Consider the following 22,377-nt stretch of genomic DNA (forward strand, 5'->3'; position numbering starts at 1 on the left):
ACTGTAAAAACGCTAGCAATACTTTTCAATAAAAACATGAGCTGGGATCCTCACGTTAGCTCAGTTATGTCTCGCCTAAATAGGCGTGTTGGTGTTCTAGCAAAATTTCGCTCATACCTTCCAGTATCCGTAAAATTGTTAATGTATGAAACACTCTTCTTATACCATCTTAACTATTGTTTCCTTGTTTGGGGAAATACCACATAGTCTAACACTAGCAAACTGCATGTGCTACAAAAGAGGGCATTACGTCATATCGCTAGTGCTGGTTACTTTAAAATTGTTCCCGTGCCCAAACTTTACGAGTATTTTCTATTCATAAGGTACAAAAAATCTGTATATGACAGCGAACATGCATTTCTTAGCATATCATCGTTGAAAACGAACATCATTGTATATCCATTCCGTAGTAAAGAATATTGGCACTTGCCATTTTGTCGTACTGAGCTTGGGCGGCAAATGTTACGTCATGCACTTGCAGTTCTGTTGAACAAACTAATTTTCCAGGATATTCATGTAGAAATGTGCAGCATACGTAACATACGAGAGTTCTTCATTCATGATGTCAGAACTTTTTTTTCACTGCTGTTAGTATTTTTATGTATGTATAATTACTGTCAAGCTGTTCGTATTACTTTACATAGTATAACACTAGAGGTTAACCTGCAATGGTAAGCTGTTAAAATGCCCTGTCAATTGTCGCGCTTTTTGTGTGCCTTGTATATTGGGGGCTCGGGCGCTTCTCAAGTGAATTGATTTTCCCTTTTTGCCCGAGCATTCCCGCATTGTGATGATGCAAATAAATTTCAACTTCAACTTCAACTTCAAGGTTAACCAAGGCTAACTATGCTATGGCTTAGCTTTTGTTACATATATCCTGGCAAAGCCGAGCTAAGCCACTGACAATTTTGTTACATGCCTTAGCGCCCCGAATAGAATGTTTGCTCTCTCTCTCTCTCTCCACTTCGGCACTTAATGTGAAATGTTTCGTAACGCATTATATAACAAGTGCGGTGTCCTCTTTTTCCATAAAAGAAAGAGCCACACACATTAACTATTGTCTGTGGCTAAATTTTTGAAATGTAGTATAGGCATTCAGAAAGCGTATCACGAACAGCTTTGCAGTATGCTCATGATTGGCACTGGGACCTTGATAAGCGATTTTCAAAGCCTACGGTCGACTTAATTTGCTGACTCCACTTAACGGCGCATCCTAAAGTGGATAAAGTTTATGCCGCAAGTTCTGTCGTACCACTTCTTTCTGATCAGTTCTTCCTCATTAGCCACGTTTTTGTGGGGACGATAACAGCATATTGTAATAATTTACCATATTACAAATAACCCTATACCACGGTGGCTAGAATGGGAGGTGGCAGCATCGAAGTGAAGCAAGCGACCGTTTTCGCTTTTTTGAAACTTCGCGCTTCGTAGAAGTTGGACTCACAGTACTCGCGGATTCTGACGAAACTGAGCCGGTTGTCCGCGCTCCGGGACTGGATGGACTTTGCAGCACCGAAGGACTCGCTGAGACCACCGTGGAGCGAGCTGGCGCAGCTTCACGGTCTTGTTTGGAAAATTGTTGGTGGCCAGATGGCGGACTCGCTTGCTTCTTTAGGTTCTCTACACCTTGGGCTTCCCTTGACTTGTCCTTCGCGACTGCCTGTTGGGTAACAAAAAATCACCCTTGTGAATGTCTCATGTAACGCGGTGCTCAATGTAACTGACGCTTACTTTGCCTTGTGGCTCTGGCGCTTAGCCCAGAGTCGCGGCTTCCATTTGTCATTACGCAGTCGCATGTGGTTAAGGGACTGAAAGCAAAAAGGTCCGTGTGCCGTGCTGTCGCGGAAGGATAAGAAAATCACAAGTGGTCAGCTTTCTCCATGTCAAGTGCTAACGGTTATCACCGGAAAAAAATGCAGGAGCCATCGACGATGATTGTCAACGCAAGCGAATAGCCGAATGCTTCTAGAAAGCTAACCGTTTATTAACAGCAGAATGCGATTAAAGTAGTAAACAACTTAATTATGTGCTCTGAAATGCTCACAGCTTTCAAGTATTCCCCTTGCGCAGCAGCAAAGCGCTCCCATCGTTCCTGCCATTTTGCTAATTTATCCTGTATGCCTCCTTTCAGAAGGAGTCGATCGCCTTCCTGCAGTTTGAGCTTGATTAAGGAACTGGGTTTTTATTTTTGAAGAGGGTAAAATAATGGCGATACAAATCTGAGGAGTAGGGTTCTTTCTGGCGTGACCCTCGCGTGTACGCACTGACGTGAAACAGGACCGATTGTCGTCGTGCTGCATCCAGCTCCTCGTGCACTCCAGATTGCGCAGCTTTCTCTATACGGCCTCCGTCCCAGACAGCCTAAAACTAGGCAGTAAACTCGCTGTAGAGGCCCTCGCGACAAATTCCTAATGCACGACACCGCGAATTCAAAAAACACGGTCGCCATGAACTTGATCGAGCTGCAGACATGGCTCGTCTCTTTTTCGGTCGTGAAGGCGTTGGACTTTTTCCCCTGAGGCGACCGTTGCTTTGTGTCAGGGCCGTGCCCGTCCGCCTAAGTCTCGTCCTAATTGATTATCCTCTACGTGAAAGGCACGTCATTCGTCAGCGTCCACTCCAGCTTATTTCGATTTTCCTTAAGTTTGAAAAAACCAGCTCAAACTTTGCCATGTTCAGGTGATCAAGTGCTTAAATGAAGCTCAAATTGCAGAAGTGTGCTCGGCTTGTACCGAAAAAAAAAAAGACTGCAAGGAAATATCTTCAAATGAAGGTGAGAGCGTTTCAATGCGTATGAAATAATTAGTTTCTTCAAAACAAAGCCCATCTCGCAACTTTCAAATAGCAGTCTACTTGTTTCCCTGGGGATCGTTATGTAGCGTTCGCTGCTTTAGTGCGTATAGGTCCTGTAGAGAAAAGAGTTGTTAATCAGCGCATATGTGGTGGTAGTATATGTGGGAATACATGTAAGCCGATACTTTATATAGAGAGTGTCTCCTGCTGTTAAGAGTTTCTTTTTAAACTGCATACAAACACATTACCTGCTCCAAGGTGGCCTAATAAAAAACTTACAGAAATTCTAAGAACTGTCTATTTATTCATTTTGTTTATTTATACAGTTTTCTACAGTGCCCTTCAGGCCATTAGTGTACGGGGAATGTATGAAACGGTGGGCTGTAGACATTCAATGCAATATACAAAATAGCAACCAGAATGCAAATGAAAAAGAATGCAACCATTCAATGATAACACAAAGATGAACAAAACATAATGCACAAACAAAATCCACAATAAAACTGGTAAACGATGCACGATTCAGTAATGTCGAGAAATAAAAAAGTGGTCATCTAACAGTGTGAAAATAAATGGAGGAGCCGCAGTAACAATTAAATCCGGGAAACAGTTCCAATCCTGTATTGTACGGAAGAAAAAGAAAAATTTAGTTTCAAACTATTTAGTCGCAGTTATACTCTCGTATTTTCTTACTGCTGGCCACGTGGGCAGACACGTAGGCGGGTACATTTAGGAAAATTTCGCTAATAATTCTGGTTTTATTATATATAATGTTAAAAAGCAAGGCTAGTCGTGAGTGGTTATGCCTCTCAGAGAGCAAGGGCCACCCCAAGCATTTCACAATATTAGATGACCAGTTTGTGAAGCCATAGTCTCCTGTCGCAAATCAAGCTGCACGCTCCAGTATACTCCCCAGTATATATGTATTCTTTTTTGTTGCCACGACCCATAGCAAGCACGCATACACTAGGATCGGACGCACATTCGCGATGTACAAGGTTTGTTTTAACTGTGGTGGAGCATGTCTGAAATTGCGTCCCAAGAAAGTTCAGTGTTCGGCTCGCCTTTGGTGTTACTCTACATGAGCGTTTCAGGACACTGTGCTCGAAAAAATAACACCTAGGTATTTAAACTGTGTCATAGCAGACAAGGTATTGTTATCCATGAGATAATCTTTCATAAAAGGCCGTTTTATTATGTTAACCTAATGAGTTTGCATATTGAAATATCAAGTGGCCTGTTACAGCGGCCGCACCACGATAGAACAGCGTTTAGAGCACGCGGCAAGTAGTCGTAATCAGTTTCACAGCCAACGCCGCGATGGATGCAGCATTCATCAGCCTATAGTCTAACCCGACTAGCAACAGTTTCACCAAGATCGTTGATGAAGATAAAAAAAAAAAAGAGAACCGAGCCCAGACCATACCCTTGCAGAACGCCACAAAATACTTTCGCTAAGATGACGGTGCACCATCGAGTAGCACACGCTGCGTAAGCGTTGGTTGGCTCCGCTGTGACTTCATTTTTTTTTGTGTAGTTTCCCTTAGCTTACGCGCGTCTACCCGCGGCCCTTCCGGTGTCTAACAATGCCTAGGCCTTAGTAGACGATTTTCTCGCCACGTGCGGCCTCTTCAACGTAATCGTACCATTTGAGCCGGAACGCCGGGCACGAGCACGCCTCGACGCAGCAGAGCGGCCGAAAGGGGACACCAGCTTCCGCACTAGCGCGTGAGTCACCGACCCACCACCAAATTTCAGTGGGCCTAGCCCTACTATGAGCTTCCCCATGCATGTTCTACGGCGCTCTGTGTATGTCAATGGCTATTTTCTGTTTATTTTATTTTATTCCATTAAACTGTTCCTCATTCCGTAAAAGCTCTCAATCTGCGTTTACACTGTCATAACGATTAAATGTCCTCGGAAATTACGCATTCTTTTATTTTTTTTTTGCAGATACAAGATTTCACTTCTCGCGGGACAGGGCTGGGGAGCTCGCCAAATAATGCTTATGTATTAAAATGAAATTTGTTCCCTGAATGATTTGTCTTTAATGCAACAAACCAGAACAAGAACAAACCTGAAGGCATCGAACATGTTTTTTTGTACATTATTGGTCAGAGTTATTCTTTGGGCTGTGCTCCAGTGAACGATAAGAAAACAAGTGTCATTGGACGCGCATAGCATACGATCCTCGCCGTTTAATATCACACGTAGTGTCTGTTACAATTTAATAAAGCTCCTGAGCCTACACAGTTTTTAGAAGACCCACATGAGAGGTTTTCAACATGCAGGCATCAATGCCTGTTCAGTAGATGACGATTTCATTGAGAATGCTACCCGTATTACAGAGGCGTTTAGGATGCAACCCAATCCTTCAGAATGGATTATTTGGTTTGGAATTGCTAATGAGTAAGTAGTTTTAGTGCGTCTCAGCCATAGAAAGGCTGATGCATATTAAAGTTGTGTGACTGCTTGCGCATTCAAAATGGTAATGAATTAAATTAGGGTGGGAACTCCCCAATGCGGAATTATCATATATTGCGTAGCATTCTTTGTAATCATTACTTATGAAACCTATATTACACCCTTGAAACTATGACTGCTGTAGTTTACGAGATGAGTAACTGTAAAGAACATCGTGAACACTTTTAGTATCTTCCCAGAAAAATCATTTTACTACCATGTTTGGTGAATAAAAGAAATGATATTGTAGTGCTCTTGCAGCAAAGCTGTATGCCTCTACCCCCCAATGCAGCTGTCCTGTGCATGTGCAAAAAAGGGTCCTCATCCCGGAGGTAGTGTAATACTGGGCCGAACCACGGCGGTGGCGAAGCAGACTTCAGCACTCTACCTCTAATATTAATTAATATAGATAATAATAAACGAAGTAAATAAATCAAGATGCATTGTTTCAAGTCGGTGGGTGAACTGGAACCCTTGGTGAACAGCACATGGACTCACGATCAGGAGGCATTACCACGTGCGCAAACAACAAAATGTATGTGCAAGCAATACACCCTTGACTCACAAGAGCACAATGCCGCCGACTGTGGGGATTTCTGTGCCATACAAACAAAAGATGGAATTGGGATAACCACTGTGTATTTATCTTCAGGCGCACCCAAGTTTGATATCGAGAGTGAGTGAGTGAATGAAAACTTTATTTAACTCTAGCAATTGTGCTCTTCTGCGGCTGGGGCGGATTCTTCAGGTGAGTCTTCATGCTTATGTCTTCCCCGGAAGTCTTCACTCGCTGCTTCGTCCGTCCTCTGTCGCCATGGTCGGCTGCCCTCAATCCAGGGCTCCGCTGGCTTCTGCTGTCCGTCACGCACGCCACGCTAGACCTTGCTGGTCTTCACCGCGGTCGCTGGACAGCAGTTCCTGCCATTGCTCCGCACTTGGGTGTGACATAATTTGGAAGTTCCTGACCACGCACTTTACATGGACTAGCTGCGATGGCACTACCCCTATGATCATCGTTGGAGACTTCAATGTGAACATTTTATAAAGGAGACAAGAAATGGTTCACTCAGTTTGTGCTAGAAGAGTTTGGTTTGATGTGCCACACCAATCCAAGTCACTCAGCTACTCAACAACGGTCGTGCAGAAATTTAACTTCAACCAAGATTCTGTCTTAGGTGGTAAAAAAAACCAATAAGTGTAAATCACAGTAATCACAAAGGTACCATCACTACCATTACCAAATGATGAAAGTTAATACATGTACTTTTGTCTCACCCTGTGTGATGTGTTACAGCCTCACTGTACATTGACCTTCATAGTGGAATAGTTTCTCCCCGCATAATGTGCCCGCCGACACGTTTAGCTTGGTTCTAGCGCGTTCTTTTCAGAAGCATTTCCCTTTGTTGCAGACGCAAAACTCTGATTGCTTGCGTTGTCAGCGCGTTCCTCGTTATTGTAAACCATCGCCGACTCTCTATATAGGATACGATGCGCAAGCTCTTGCCTGCGATTTACTGCTGGAAACCTTTATTCATTCTTGAGCCTTATGATTGCAGCCTACTGATGGGTCGGCTCGATATCGTGCGGCGTGTCCGGGAGCTTGTGGCTCTTAGCGATTCTTAGAGCCCCGCCTACCAGCCGCTTTTGTGCAGCCGGGTCCGAGCTGGGAACCGCGATCTCCCATCGCTCTATGTCGGTGAGATGACATTCGGAGGGTTCTGGAGCTCAGAGTAGATGCAGAGGATATGGTGAAAGTCTGTACTGGGTGCACCGCAGACCGTGCATTCAGGGGAGAAAATTCTGGGGTGGATACAGGCAAGGTGAACTGGGGATGGAAAGGCACGGCATTGCCATTGACGCCAGGGCACCTGCTCGAGTTTAAGAGAGGGATTTGTGGAGGGTTGGATACTGGAGCCGGTGCTCCCTACAGTGGAGAGAAATTTCCTTGTAGGTAACTACGCATTCGCGTGCACTGCCTCAGTCTGTAGCTGGCCCTGCTCATTTGACTTCCACTCGAGCTGTGTTGTGGACTTGTTCATTCCCAGGGTTGCCCGTATGAGCAGGTACCCACAGCTGTCGAATTGATCTAGTCAGGGGTTGAATAGAATTGAGAATTTTGAAGGCATGAGTGTCAATTCTACCTCGTGCAAAGTTCCAAATTGCTGTTATCGAGTCACTTATTGTTAACGTGGCAGTGGTTGAGGAGATTGCCAAGACAATTGCGACTTCTTCCGCCTCTAGGGAAGATGGAGCTTTGATTGAACCAGAAATCATAGGGTGGAGTGTGTCGGAAACTACGCTCAGGGCATACGCTTGGAGAGTGTCATATTCTGCGGCGTCCACATAGGCTGCATTGTCATTTGCCTGATGGTGTTTTTACAGCGCCGTGGCGCAGGCGTTGCGCCGAGCTGGGTGGTGGAATGAACGTACATTTTTGAGGAGTGTATGGATTGTTAAATGCGATTAAATTACTCCCGGGGTGGAGTGCATGGGTCTGAGGGAACTTGCAGGATTGAGGCCTAGAATAGAGAAAATGTGCCACCCCGTAGTGCTGGATGATAGGCGTGCAAGTTGTGCTGTACGATGTACTTTGATAAGCTCATTCAGGGTGTTGTGCTTGACTGTGTTGCTTGACTATGGGTATATGACTTGGTGTTGAATTGACACCCCGTAATTATTCGTCTCTTCATTGAAGATCATATTTCCTGATCTTTTTTTTTAAGCGTAAGGGCTAGATTGGTGGCTGAATTGGGACCCATATTTGCACGTGTCTGTATAACTCTTACATTGTGGGCTAGTATCACTATGTCGTCCACATACATCAGTCCAAGGACCTTCTGCTGCGTTATTTGTCCATTGTGACAAATCATGACAAATCAAGGCCTAATTTTCTGCTTTGCAGTCCTCTTTCTATACCGTTAACCTTCTATCTTTCTGTGCCTTTTAGTGCCCAGCAAGCTAACACCACCCAGCGCGAAATTTAAAATTTAGTGCTCTAAAATGCGACAAACCTGATTTGCTGTCACGCTGAGAAATGCACTGGAACTATATATATATATACCTACAGGGTGTCGGCTACATTCAGTGATGTTCTCGTTCAATTCTCCGCATGGTTCGCGGAATCACAATTCTGCCGCATTTGCGTAGCTGCTGCAATGCTCAGTAGCAGCCGAAAGCGGTGGTCTCGGCATCTATGTTATCAAATTGGACCTCACTACGTTAACGCCGTGAATCAAGTAAATCGCCGACGTTCAACCAATTTTTCATTGACAAAGAAGACACGCTATAAATGAGCCTAACGGACTAACGAGTTAAAGGAAACCATTTCGGATTTGCTCCGTCAGCCGTATGCTTGTTTTGAAGTTCCGCTATGCATCAGCGACCACCCGCGGTTGCTGGGCTCGTTTTCATTCCGCATAGAATGCGTACCCATGATCCGTGACACCATGGATATGTTTCTGCTTAAATGTGTTGCTGAACTGAGCATTCTGCACCTCAAGCTACCCTTGTTTGGGGCATTTGATGTGATACGATAGTTGATAGATTTGATAGTTGGTACAACATGCTTCTGTTACATTCATGTAAACGCAACTATTTACCACCACGAAAAGTGCCGAGAGAACCAAAGAATGCTATCCGCTTTGAAAATATTGGAAAGAGTCGGAGTCTCCTTCGCCGTTCGGAGATAAGAGCGAGCTTCTCATATAGAGCGCCTCTATAACTGATTTTAGCCGAGAAGTTGTTTTTCTCGGCTTCCACTGCCTCTCTAACAGCCTTACTTTTCCAAAGTTTTCTACTGAGCGCCGCCTAAACAGTCGATATTATCAGGCGTGACCACCATAACGTTAGCTGACTCACCTCATGCCTCCTCCCGCTCGATGATTGCAAGGACGTCAGGTCCGACTTGGCAGACTGCATGGCACTGGTGCTGGTAGGGGCGTGACTCGCATCCGTTTTCGTGCCGCTCGGCTTTCTCGATTTCTCAGGGGCCTGCACATGGTCGTCCGTGCGGCGTGCTTCGACCGCAGTTCGGAACTGGGAAGTACGAGTGGATCGGGTGGTGCCTGACATGGGGAGCGAAGAGGGCCCTTTCTGCTGCTGGCTTGAGGACTTGATGGTGCTCTGCTTAGTTGTACCCTGCGCGGAAGAGTACGATACAAACCTGCGTTCCGAGAGCGTACAAACTACAACGAGAATAGGCCATGATAGTAGCCAATTTAGTAAATACTGCGACCCAAGATTTCTGAAATCACTCAGTTATTGAAAGGAGGATAAGGTGTAGGAAGGGCAAGGTTACCAAAGTTTTAATGTTTATTCGAAAGCCAAAAAGGCGAAGCGGCAGAGTCAAGGGAAAGAACTCTGCTAGTGAGTTTGACTGACCTTCAATTCGCAACTCTTCAAAACAGAATACAGTGGTATGCGAGAATGTTAGTTAAGACAAGAATTGAAAGTCAATCGCCATAATCGATGCACTAAGTATAGGTGAAACGATTGGCTACCGATCTAAGTACGAAAACAACAAATGAGAATATCAATAAATTTTCTTCGTGATATCAACAAAGCGTCCATAAAGTTTTCAACTGTGGTGTCTTCTGGTTGCGCATTTACAAAGTGAATTTTGTTGAGGAGGATTGGAAGAGTGTAGTATAATGTTCTCTTTCGGTAGTTTGTTCGTGGATATTGCACCTGCCATAGTTCTGAGTGTCGCGTTGCGTGAGTTATTTCTTTTTTCTAGCGACAAATGCTGTAAAAGCATTGTGTGGGTATACGGCATTGTTTTAGGACATGCGACAAATAACCAAAGTTCATATATTTCAAATATGTTTACGATTCGCGCACGTTGAAAGAAGGCCTCGGTGCTAATTTGCAGAGGCAGAAGATAGCTAGCTCTTCTAGATAGCTATGATAGCTAGCTAGAAGCTAGCTAGCTAACTAGCATAGCTAGCTAGCTTCTAGCTAGCTAGCTATGCCAACAAAGACCCTGCCCGTCCCACGCACCTGATCCTCGTCCTCCCTTCTTGACGCCGCGACTTTCGTCAAACAAACCCTCCTAATGCCCATGCAATCGCCACCTCCGCTGTCATGACCATGTCTCGCCGCATTCAAAAATGGCAGACGTCGCGACAGTGATTATGGTAAGTGTGAGCGTCATTATCTTGTACTGACGCCACGGCTGTCGTCAAAAGAACCCGCTAAGCCCATGTTCGCCATAGACACCGCCATTGCCACGGCAACAAAGCCGCCGCCACCTAGCGGGCGCCCCCTACTAGAACGCACGACGACCAGGCTGCGTCCAGGATGCCGCTTCTTTCACAAAAGAGAATGGATGGATGGATGGATGGATGGATGGATGGATGGATGGATGGATGGATGGATGGATGGATGGATGGATGGATGGGTGGATGGATGGATGGATGGATGGATGGATGGATTGATGGATGGACGGCTGATATGAGCGTCCCTTTTGAAACGGCGTGGTAGGATGCGCCCCCAAGCTCTTGTTCTTATTTTGCCTAATTACCTACCTGTCTTTAAAAAAAACAAGCACACAAAACCACACATGCACGCACGCACAAAGAATTCCCAACATCAAATTTTCTCTACCCCCATTAGGAACTTTGTTTTTGTAGGCTTCCGTTGTTTGTGGTCTCCCTACTTTGCTTCCACTAATCTTCCTATCGGCTCTTACTAATGCCTAATGCGGAGATGTTTGCGTTCCCTCTGCTGTCACTAAACCCAAGAGCTTCAAGGGGGTCATAGGAGCCGAAACCGGCAGCTGGCTAGACATTCTAATAAAATATGTTCCGTCGTTTCCATAGCTTTACAGCAGCAAGCACACGCTTGTTCTTTCGTGGTGTACCTCGCTTTTTAACATCACGTTATACGGAATCCTAACCTTGCTTCGAAAAATAAGCAGCTTCCATTTGAGTTATCCTAGGTTGTTTCTTTCCTGATCTTGCTTTCTTCTCTTAAAGGGGCCCTGAACCACTTTTTTCGAAGTGGAAAAATGCATTTGAAGTGAAAATAGGCTATTTTAGAAATACTTTGCCGCAAAACGTACTTGAATGCGTTCAGCAGAAGCGGAGTTATTGACAATCAAACATGGCCTCCGCTGTGCTGCTGTTTCTTCTGCAATGCCTTGCACTGCTAAGGCTGTAGTTCAAAGGGGCGTGCCCCCAACGGAGCTCCGCCTTCGAAGTGTCACCGTGAGGTGCAGTTCAAATTTCATTTCGGATGTTAACGTAGAGGCCAGGACTTCCGCCTTTTGTGTCTGCGACGCGCTTAACATAAGCCAAACGCGGTTGTCCTCAGCGAGCCGCAGTGCACTTAGCCAGTGGACTCAAGGCGGCAGCCCGCGGCGGCTGCGGTATCTACGCCATGTAGCCGACCACATCTTCATGTCAGCTATCGGCCAATAGCACCCGTCAAAGGCAATGACGAAATAGTGCGTCTAGAAGCGAGTGAGGACAGGGCTTTCCCCTGAAAAGAGAATGTTTGACAGAAAGGTGAATTCACGATCCGCTTGCGAGTTTCACGCAGCGCGTACGGCAGCAAAACTTGGCTGAGATGTTCACAACAGCGCTACCCGCGTGCTATGTTTTTTCAGTAGTAACTCATAGCCGCCACCCATGAGATTGTTTCAGTCTCACTGCCTTTGCGCTTGACGCTCTTTGTTGACTACTCAGACTACAGCCTTTCAGAATAGTGTAGCAGGTTTCATCTTATCGAATTATTCACGTCATTCCAGTGTCCGATCTATGAATAAAACCCTAAACTTGCCGGACCTTTCGTTGCGTCGAAAGTCACCTCGCCTTAACCTTTTTCACAAAATATATTATTGTAGCAACAATTTGAAGGAAGTTCGGTTTCATCCACCTCATAACATATAATATCTTCAAGGACGGAACATCACTTCAAGGTGGGTCTACTGTCTTGTCGCACAAAATTCTGTTGTGACTCTTTTGTTCCTAGAACAAGCGTCGCATGGAAACACTTTCCCTCCACAATCGCCAGCAAAACTGATGACCACGAGTTCAACATCGCTTTACAAGACGTCTTGTAATACATTTTAATTTATTGGTTAGGTGCATGTCTTGCCGTTTGCCCCCGCTCATTTCTCTAGTGACTGTGGATCCTGAAAGTATTTTTAATAAATAAATAAATAAATAAATAAATAAATAAATAAATAAAAATTGGGGGCCATCTCCACCACTGGAAAAGCTGGCGCCACCGTCGGCGCGACGTGCGTGGTACGAGCGATCACGTGGACACAGCGGCCACGTCGGCTGCTTAAAACGGAAGTATAAAGTATCACCTGCGCTGCGGTTCTGATTAAGTGGACAGGTTTTCCCGCTTCAGGTGTGTGCTTGACAACACTTCAAAACACTATAATAGGTAGCGGCTGCCTTTGAAGACGTCCATCACGGTAGGCTACTGCTCAGTGCCCCAGTGCCGGACATACGCAACGGAGCCAGCTTTCAACCTTCACAACGTACCCGCGACACAAGAAGCTCCGTGAAGCTTGGACAGCAAAACCTAGAAACGGCAAGCAGCCATCGGCTACAATTCGGGTGTGCAGCAAGCACTTCTACGAGGAAGATTTCTGCTACGGCGTCGGGGCTGCGATGTTCGGTGAGTAGCAGAGAGCAAGCACTGAGACGCTCACCCACGCGCACTGCCTGACTAATGTCATGAAGCTTTGGCCGAGTAAATTCTTGTTGGTAGATACTGGCATGTTCACGGCAATGGAAAGGGAAGGGTAAAATGTACATTAAAAAAGATATGGCATAAGCTCATGCTTGTGTAGCAGCAAACAAGGAAATCTACAGGATTACGATAAAGAATCAGCGGGTAATTCATCGCTGAGAAGAGCGATAAACTTACAGTGCGACGTAAATTGAGAATAACGACATTGAAATCTCCAAGACTTAACAAGAAAACAAAAAAATTAAATCGGCGCGACCGCACATCATAAGTCGACCGTCATAGGCGTCGAAGCATCTTGTTGCAACCAAATTATTTTCGAACAGCTTCGACAACCAGCGTCCCCGCAACAATGGTTGCTTGTGTATTGTCAAATGCCCATATGCGGCGGCCTAAAGCTCATGGCACGAAGCGAAACATTGTGCACCGTCACGCATGCAGTCGCACAGTCGGTCGCCGCGAGCCCGTGCGATCTCTGCATTGAGGCTTCCTTCTCTTACGCTCCATTTGGTTATATAGACAACCCATTATAGAAACATATGTCACATAGTTCGCTCTCAGTGACTGCCGACGTTTCACGCAAGAAGCCGGTTCGGGAGACTCCATCGCGGCGAACGCACGTAGTGGCGTTCACTGTACGTATTCTGTAAAGAGCGTCTGTAAATGATTCCGTGCTTTTAGTTTGCCCAAGATTATTATTACGACAGTAAACAAAACTTCCCTTGTTTTGAGTGTACTTACATAAATATCCAGGAGGGCTGTCGCATCGTGTTTTATTGAGCTTTGTAAGCCAAACTTGCGAGGAGGCGCCGTGTGAACCCTCATACCGCGCAAAGCAGGCGTTTCCGACAAATGGAAACTCCGTAAGTTTTCGCCCCCAATACTCTGTCCTGGCCGTGCTACTTGGTAGGAACCGGCTTTGTCCTGCATCAGCTTGACCGACGGATAGTAGCCACATCCAACTTCATCCAACTTGTGCATTTTGAGGCGCTATCACTATCTCTGTGCGAAGCGAAGCCTGCCAAGGCGTCTCACCAGGCGAGGGGAGGAGTGAGCGCGCTTTGTCCGTGTGGCCTCACTATGAGCTTCGCGTGGTTCGAGGCTAGTTGAGTGTTCAAAACTAGCCAAACTAGCGAGACCCAATGGCCACGACACCGATATTCAGGGTTGCCAAACCTTAATTCCTACGCGGACGGCCGCGGCCGAGCGTGAGCAGACGATATTCAGCTCCTTCGGGCAGAAGAATTATCGAAATTCGAAGCACATTTTCGCCTACTTCAGCCTGTTAATTAAACTGCCTTAGTGAATAGACACCGTAAATGTAGGAAGGAGTGCACTGATCAAAACACCCATCTTGATTGATGTCAGCTATTGACCAATAGCAGCCGCGTATGGGAATCTGCTATATTACGACAGAAAGCATCCAGAAGAAAGTGAGGCGCAGGCTCCTGTTTAAAAGGGAGCGCTTGAGAACTAGGTGACTTAGCACTCCACTTGCGAGCTCCACGCGCCGCATTAACGCAAAATCTGGCTGAGATGTTCACAGGAGCGTACACTATCCGCGGACTGTTTTCTTTTTTTTTCATCAATGCCCGAGGGGTGGTACAGTACCACTTTAACGACATGCAATGGACATCCTAATTGTAACCTATACCAAAAAAAAACATTTCCTAAAAATTCGATTGAGATTATGCTTCAAAGGTGCGCTATTCTATGCCTTTTCATCGAATGCTCAAGAGATGGAACGCAGTATTCTCAAGGCGCATTATCGTTTGCTGCAACATCAGCGAGGTATCTTGGAGGTAGAATTTTCAACTGGAAACGTGTAGTTCTGCAGCTGGAATGCTTGGGGGAAGGTGAGAGTTTCTTTCTTATAAAGTTCATGCAAAGCAGAATGCGATTCCAGCAGGAGGCACCGGCGGACATCAAGACGGCTGGCAGAGTGAGCCCAGGGGCCTTATGACGTAAAACTATTCCAATATGTTTTTATTCCAACCTCCTGATGTCAAACCTGCGAAACAGCCAACACAAGCATCGGGTGGTGGCCCGCAGCGTTATCTGAACAGCCCACTCAAACGTGTCCTCGCTTGTAAGAGGAAAGTTTTGTTTGTTTTCAAAACGAATAACATTGCCTACATTGAGTGGTCTTTCTTGTCTAATTGGCTGACAAGAGGCGAGGAGCACGCTCAAGTGGAGAGACTTGCGATGAGGCCGAGCTAGCAGAGTGAAAATAGATAACCGCATGAAGAAGCTGGTGCCGGCGTCTGCGATTGGTGTGCTTCCCCTTACTTAGCTTGCGGTGGCTGGACGAAAATCATGGCGGCGTGCAACCAAATGTTAAAAATGCCGCTAAAACAGCAAAGAAGACATAGCAGAACTATGTCGTAAACGTGCCGAAAAGGCTCGATAAAGTTATAAGGCCCCGCAAAAAGTTTTATTATACGCAAATAAACCCATGCTCTCCGGCAGGTGCGAGTAGCCAGTGCATGACCAATCGGTAAGCAACCATGTTCTATTCCTTTCAGAACAGGGCAGTCTCCGACTATTCAGAGAAAAAGTGAGCTTTGTTCGGCATACTTATGCATCTTTAACGCGTACACAGTACTTTGACGCAGTCAGTTTTTGCGTTTTTGTGACGTCGCGCTACAGACAGGCGAAGTGGGTGCAGCCCGAAATATTTTGACCGATAGCTTAGGACTAGTGCCGAAAAGGCAGCGAATCAGAAATACTTATTTTTCTTTTGTTCGCTTTAATAGAGAATCAGTGTGTACACGTCATATCAAATGGGGAGTTATCGTGGTTTTCGTGACGTCGCGTGACAGACAGGCCAAGTGGGCGCGCCCGATATGGTTTCACCAATCGCGGAGCGCTGGGGCCCTATAACGTAAAACTGTTCCAATAAGTTTTTATTCCAATCTCCTGACGTCAAATTTACGTAACCACCGACGCAAGCATCGGGCGGACACCCGCAGGGTTGTCTGGACAGACCAATCAAATGCTCTCCTCGTTCATAGGAGGTCACTTTTGTTTGCTTGAAAAACGAATAACATTGCCTATGCTGAGTGGCTTGTCTTGTCTATTTCGCTGACAAGATGTGAGGAGTACGCTCAAGTGGAAAGGGATTCGATGGGGCCGAGCCACTGCACTGAAAATCGATAACCGGATGAAGAGGGTGGTGCCGGCGTCTTTGACTGCTCCGCTTTCATTTACTTAGCTTGCGGTGGCTGGTCGAAAATCGCGGCGGCATGTAACGAAAGCTTCAGAATGACGCTAAAACGGATCCTCAGCAAAGAAGAGTTGGCAGAACGAGGGCGTAGACGGGCCGAAGGTGCTCTAAAACATTACACGGCCACGCAAGAAATTTGATTATACGCAAATAAACCCGTGCTCTCCGGCAGATGCGAGTAGCCAGTGCCTGAGCGATCGGCGACTGCCATCTTTTATTCCTTTCGGAACGGGGCAGCGTGCGGTTATTCAAAAGAAAAGTCAGTTTTGTTCGGCATATTAATGGATCTTTAACGCGTATACGTCACTTTGACGCGCGAGTTTTTGTGGTTTTGTGACGTTGCGTGGCAGGCAGGTGAAGTGCGTGCAGCCCGCAAACTTTTGACCAATAGCCGAGGACTAATGGCGAAAAGGCGTCGAATCAGAAATAACTATTTTTCTTTTGTTCAGTCACCTCATGCATAATCAGTGTGTACACATCATATCAGATGGGGAGCTATCGAGGTTTTCGTGATGTCGTGTGACAGACAGGTGAAGTGGGGGTGGTCCAAAAATTTTTGACCAATCGCGGAGGGCTGATTGCAAAATTGGAATGAAAAAGTTTGGAATAGTTTTACTTTATAGCGTCCCTGGTTGTAGAACTGGGGCGCTATAACGTAAGATTATTCCAAACTTTTCTATTCCAATTCTGCTATCAGCCCTCCACGATTGGTCAAAAACGTTTTTCGACCACTCCCACTTCACCTGTCTGTCACGAAAAACGCGATACCTCACCATCTGATATGATGTGTACACACTGATTATGCAAGACTTGACAGAAAAAAGAAAAGCAGTTATTTCTGATTCGACCCCTTTTCGCCATTAGCCCTCGGCTATTGGTAAAAAGTTTTTGGGCTGCACCCACTTCACCTGCCTGTCACACGACGTCACAAAACCGCAAGAACTCACCGCGTCAAAGTGACGTGTACGCGATAAAGATGCATTATTATGTCGAACAAAACTCAATTTTCTTCGGAGTAGCCGCAGGCTGCCCCGTTCCGAAAGGAATAGAAGATGACTGCCGCCGATCGCTCAGTCGCTGGCTACTCGCACCCGCCGGAGAGCATGGGTGTATTTGCGTATAATAAAACTTCTTGCGTGGCCGTGTAACGTTTTCGATTGCGATTTCGTAGTGGCGGTGCTCCGAGGAGGCATATGACGTCACAACTCGCGCCTCGCCGCGGATATTTCTCTCTCTCTCGCTCCCAATTCACTACTGCGCACGAGCAACTAGTAGCACCGAACCACCACTCCTTCACTCGCTTTCACTCGCTTCGCCAGCTGCGTCGCATGCCTGATGACATGTCTGACGATTGAAAAGGAGAGGTCGCTTGCCCCGCAACCACAGTTGAGGCGGTAGTATGGACGGCGACAATTCTGATAAGCAGGAGAAGGCGTGGAATCGACATCGGAACTAGATGAAGAGGAACCGAATCACCCAGGAAACAGACAAACAGCACCCCTAACGACTGGCTAAGCGCCGCAACATAACTAGACAAGCAGACTAACGTGGACTTGCACTCAAGATTAACCAAGGCTAACTATGCTATGGCTTAGCTTTCGCTACATATATCCTGGCAAAGCCGGGCTAAGCCACTGCCAATTTTCTTACATGCCTTAGCGCCCCGAATAGAATGTTTGCTCTCTCTCTCTCCACTTCGGCACTTAATGTGAAATGCTCCGTAACGCATTATATAACAAGTTCGGTGTCCTCTTTTTCTATAAAAGAAAGAGACACACACATTCACTATTGTCTGTGGCTAAATTTTTGAAACGTAGTATAGGCATTCAGAAAGCATATCATGAACAGCTTTGCACTATGCTCATGATTGGCACTGGGACCTTGATAAGCGATTTTCAAAGCCTACGGTCGACTTAATTTGCTGACTCCACTTAACGGCGCATCCTAAAGTGGATAAAGTTTATGCCGCAAGTTCTGTCGTACCACTTCTTTCTGATCAGTTCTTCCTCATTAGCCACGTTTTTGTGGGGACGATAACAGCATATTGTAATAATTTACCATATTACAAATAACCCTATACCACGGTGGCTAGAATGGGAGGTGGCAGCATCGAAGTGAAGCAAGCGACCATTTTCGCTTTTCTGAAACTTGGCACTTCGTAGAAGTTGGACTCACAGTACTCGCGGATTTTGACGAAACTGAGCCTGTTGTCCGCGCTCCGGGACTGGATGGACTTTGCAGTACCGAAGGACTCGCTGAGACCACCGTGGAGCGAGCTGGCGCAGCTTTACGGTCTTTTTTGGAAAATTGTTGGTGGCCAGATGGCGGACTCGCTTGCTTCTTTAGGTTCTCTACACCTTGGGCTTCCCTTGACTTGTCCTTCGCGACCACCTGTTGGGTAACAAAAAATCACCCTTGTGCATGTCTCATGTAACGCGGTGCTCAATGTAACTGACGCTAACTTTGCCTTGTGGCTCTGGTGCTTAGCCCAGAGTCGCGGCTTCCATTTGTCATTACGCAGTCGCATGTGGTTAAGGGACTGAAAGCAAAAAGGTCCGTGTGCCGTGCTGTCGCGGAAGGATAAGAAAATCACAAGTGGTCAGCTTTCTCCATGTCAAGTGCTAACGGTTATCACCGGAAAAAAATGCAGGAGCCATCGACGATGATTGTCAACGCAAGCGAATAGCCGAATGCTTCTAGAAAGCTAACCGTTTATTAACAGCAGAATGCGATTAAAGTAGTAAACAACTTAATTATGTGCTCTGAAATGCTCACAGCTTTCAAGTATTCCCCTTGCGCAGCAGCAAAGCGCTCCCATCGTTCCTGCCATTTTGCTAATTTATCCTGTATGCCTCCTTTCAGAAGGAGTCGATCGCCTTCCTGCGGTTTGAGCTTGATTAAGGAACTGGGTTTTTATTTTTAGAGGAGGGTAAAATAATGGCGATACAAATCTGAGGAGTAGGGTTCTTTCTGGCGTGACCCTCGCGTGTACGCACTGACGTGAAACAGGACCGATTGTCGTCGTGCTGCATCCAGCTCCTCGTGCACTCCAGATTGCGCAGCTTTCTCTATACGGCCTCCGTCCCAGACAGCCTAAAACTAGGCAGTAAACTCGCTGTAGAGGCCCTCGCGACAAATTCCTAATGCACGACACCGCGAATTCGAAAAACACGGTCGCCATGCACTTGATCGAGCTGCAGACATGGCTCGTCTCTTTTTCGGTCGTGAAGGCGTTCGACTTTTTCCCCTGAGGCGACCGTTGCCTTGTGTCAGGGCCGTGCCCGTCCGCCTAAGTCTCGTCCTAATTGATTATCCTCTACGTGAAAGGCACGTCATTCGTCAGCGTCCACTCCAGCTTATTTCGATTTTCCTTAAGTTTGAAAAACCAGCTCAAACGTTGCCATGTTCAGGTGATCAAGTGCTTAAATGAAGCTCAAATTGCAGAAGTGCGCTCGGCTTGTACCGAAAAAAAAAAAGACTGCAAGGAAATATCTTCAAATGAAGGTGAGAGCGTTTCAATGCGTATGAAATAATTAGTTTCTTCAAAACAAAGCCCATCTCGCAACTTTCAAATAGCAGTCTACTTGTTTCCCTGGGCATAGTTATGTAGCGTTCGCTTCATTAGTGCGTATAGGTCCTGTAGAGAAAAGAGTTGTTAATCAGCGCATATGTGGCGGTAGTATATGTGGGAATACATGTAAGCCGATACTTTATATAGAGAGTGTCTCCTGCTGTTAAGAGTTTCTTTTTAAACTGCACACAAACACATTACCTGCTCCAAGGTGGCCTCATAAAAAACTTACAGAAATACTAAGAACTGTCTATTTATTCATTTTGTTTATTTATACAGTTTCCTACAGCGCCCTTCTGGCCATTAGTGTACGGGGAATGTATGAAACGGTGGGCTGTAGACATTCAATGCAATATACAAAATAGCAACCAGAATGCAACCATTCAATGATAACACAAAGATGAACAGTACATAATGCACAAACAACATCCACAATAAAACTGGTAAACGATGCACAATTCAGTAATGTCGAGAAATAAAAAAGTGGTCATCTAACAGTGTGAAAAAGGATGGAAGAGCCGCAGTAACAATTAAATCCGGCAAACAGTTCCAATCCTGTATTGTACGGAAGAAAAAGAAAAAATTAGTTTCAAACTATTTAGTCGGCAGTTATACTCTCTTATTTTCTTACTGCTGGCCACGTGGGCGGACACGTAGGCGGGTACATTTAGGTAAATTTCGCTAATAATTCTGGTTTTATTATATATAATGTTAAAAAGCAAGGCTAGTCGTGAGTGGTTGTGCCTCTCAGAGAGCAAGGGCCACCCCAAGCATTTCACAATATTAGATGACCAGTTTGTGAAGCCATAGTCTCCTGTCGCAACTCGAGCTGCACGCTGCAGTATACGCTCCAGTATATATGTATTCTTTTTTGTTGCCACGTCCCATAGCAAGCACGCATACTCTAGGATCGGGCACACAGTTGCGATGTACAAGGTGTGTTTTAACTCTGGTGGAGCATGATTGAAATTGCGTCGAAAAAACGTTCAGGGCCCGGCTCGCCTTTGGTGTTACTTCACATGAGCGTTTCAGGACAGTGCTCGAAAAAATAACACCTAGGTATTTAAACTCTGTCATAGCAGACAAGGCATTGTTATTGATGCGCGAAACTTTATGAAAGGCCGTTTTTATATGTTAACCTAATGAGTTTGCATTTTGAAATATCAAGTGGCCTGTTACACCTGCGGCACCACGATTAACAGTGTCTGGAGCACCCTGCCAGTAGTCGTAATCAGTTTCACAGCCAACGTCGCGATGGATGCAGCATTCATCAGCCTATAGTCTAACCCGACCAGCAACAGTTTCACCAAGATTGTTGATGAAGATCAGAAAAAGAAGCGAGCCCAAACCAGACCCTTGAAGAGCGCCAGAAAATATATTCGCATAAGATGACGATACACCATCGAGTACCACACGCTGCGTAAGCGTTGGTTGGCTCCGCTGTGACTTCATTTTTTTGCGTAGTTTCCCTTAGCTTACGCGCATCTACCCAGGGCCCTTTCGGGGTCTAACAATGCCTAGGCATTAGTAGACGATTTTCTCTACACGTGCGGCCTCTTCAACGTAATCGTACCATTTGAGCCGGAACGCCGGGCACGAGCACGCCTCGACGCAGCAGAGCGGCCGAAAGGGGACACCAGCTTCCGCACTAGCGCGTGAGTCACTGACCCACCACCAGATTTCAGTGGGCCTAGCCCTACTATGAGCTTCCCCATGCATGCTCTACGGCGCCCTATGTATGTCAATGGGTATTTTCTGTTTATTTTTTTCCTTGAAACTGTTCCTTATTGCGTAAAAGCTCTCAATCTACGTTAACAATGTCATAACGATGAAATGTCCTCGGAAATTGCGCATTCTTTTATTTTTTTTTGCAGATACAAGATTTCACTTTTCGTGGGACAGGGCTGGGGCGCTTGCCAAATATTGCTTACGTATTAAAATGAAATTTGTTCCCTGAATGATTTGTCTTTTATGCAACAAACCAGAACCAGAACAAACCTGAAGGCATCGAACATGTTTTTGTACATTATTGGTCAGAGTTATTCTTTGGGCTGTGCTCCAGTGAGCGATAAGAAAACAAGTGCCATTGGACGCGCATAGCATACCATCCTCGCCGTTTAATATCACACGTGGTGTTTGTTACAATTTAATAAAGCTCCTGAGCCTACACAGTTCTTAGAAGACCCACATGAAAGGTTTTCAACATGCAGGCATCAATGCCTGTTCAGTACATGACGATTTCATTGAGAATGCTACCCGTATAACAGAGGCATTTAGGATGCAACCCAATCCTTCAGAATGGATTATTTGGTTTGGAATTGGTAATGAGTAAGTTGTTTTAGTTCGTGTAGGCCATAGAAAGGCTGATGCATTTTAAAGATGTGTGACTGCTTGCGCATTCAAAATGGTAATGAATAAAATTAGGGTGGGAACTCCCCAGTGGGGAATATAGTGCGTAGCATTCTTTGTAATCATTACTTATGAAACCTATATTACACCCTAGAAACTATGACTGCTGTAGTTTACGAGATGAGTAACTGTAAAGAACATCCTGAACACTTTTATTATCTCCCGAGTAAAATCATTTTTACTACCATGTTTGGTGAATAAAAGAAATGTT

The 22,377-nt window shown here is 45.7% G+C and overlaps 1 protein-coding gene across 3 annotated transcripts in view; it reads right to left on the reverse strand.

Moving 5' to 3' along the window:
• LOC139054841 (uncharacterized) overlaps positions 1–22,377 on the reverse strand; it is a 135,881-nt gene that overhangs the window by 71,596 nt on the left and 41,908 nt on the right. For 2 of the 3 annotated variants that reach the window (XM_070532488.1, XM_070532486.1), the window contains exons 6-8: positions 18,362–18,577; positions 9,115–9,393; positions 1,445–1,660 (exon numbers count right to left, since the gene is read on the reverse strand). In XM_070532488.1, coding sequence (XP_070388589.1) covers positions 1,445–1,660; positions 9,115–9,393; positions 18,362–18,577 — 711 coding nt within the window. The remainder of the gene's footprint in view (positions 1–1,444; positions 1,661–9,114; positions 9,394–18,361; positions 18,578–22,377) is intronic. The other variant, XM_070532487.1, reaches the window with a different exon arrangement.

This window comes from Dermacentor albipictus, chromosome 1, assembly GCF_038994185.2.
Source record: "Dermacentor albipictus isolate Rhodes 1998 colony chromosome 1, USDA_Dalb.pri_finalv2, whole genome shotgun sequence".
NCBI lineage: Eukaryota > Metazoa > Arthropoda > Arachnida > Ixodida > Ixodidae > Dermacentor > Dermacentor albipictus.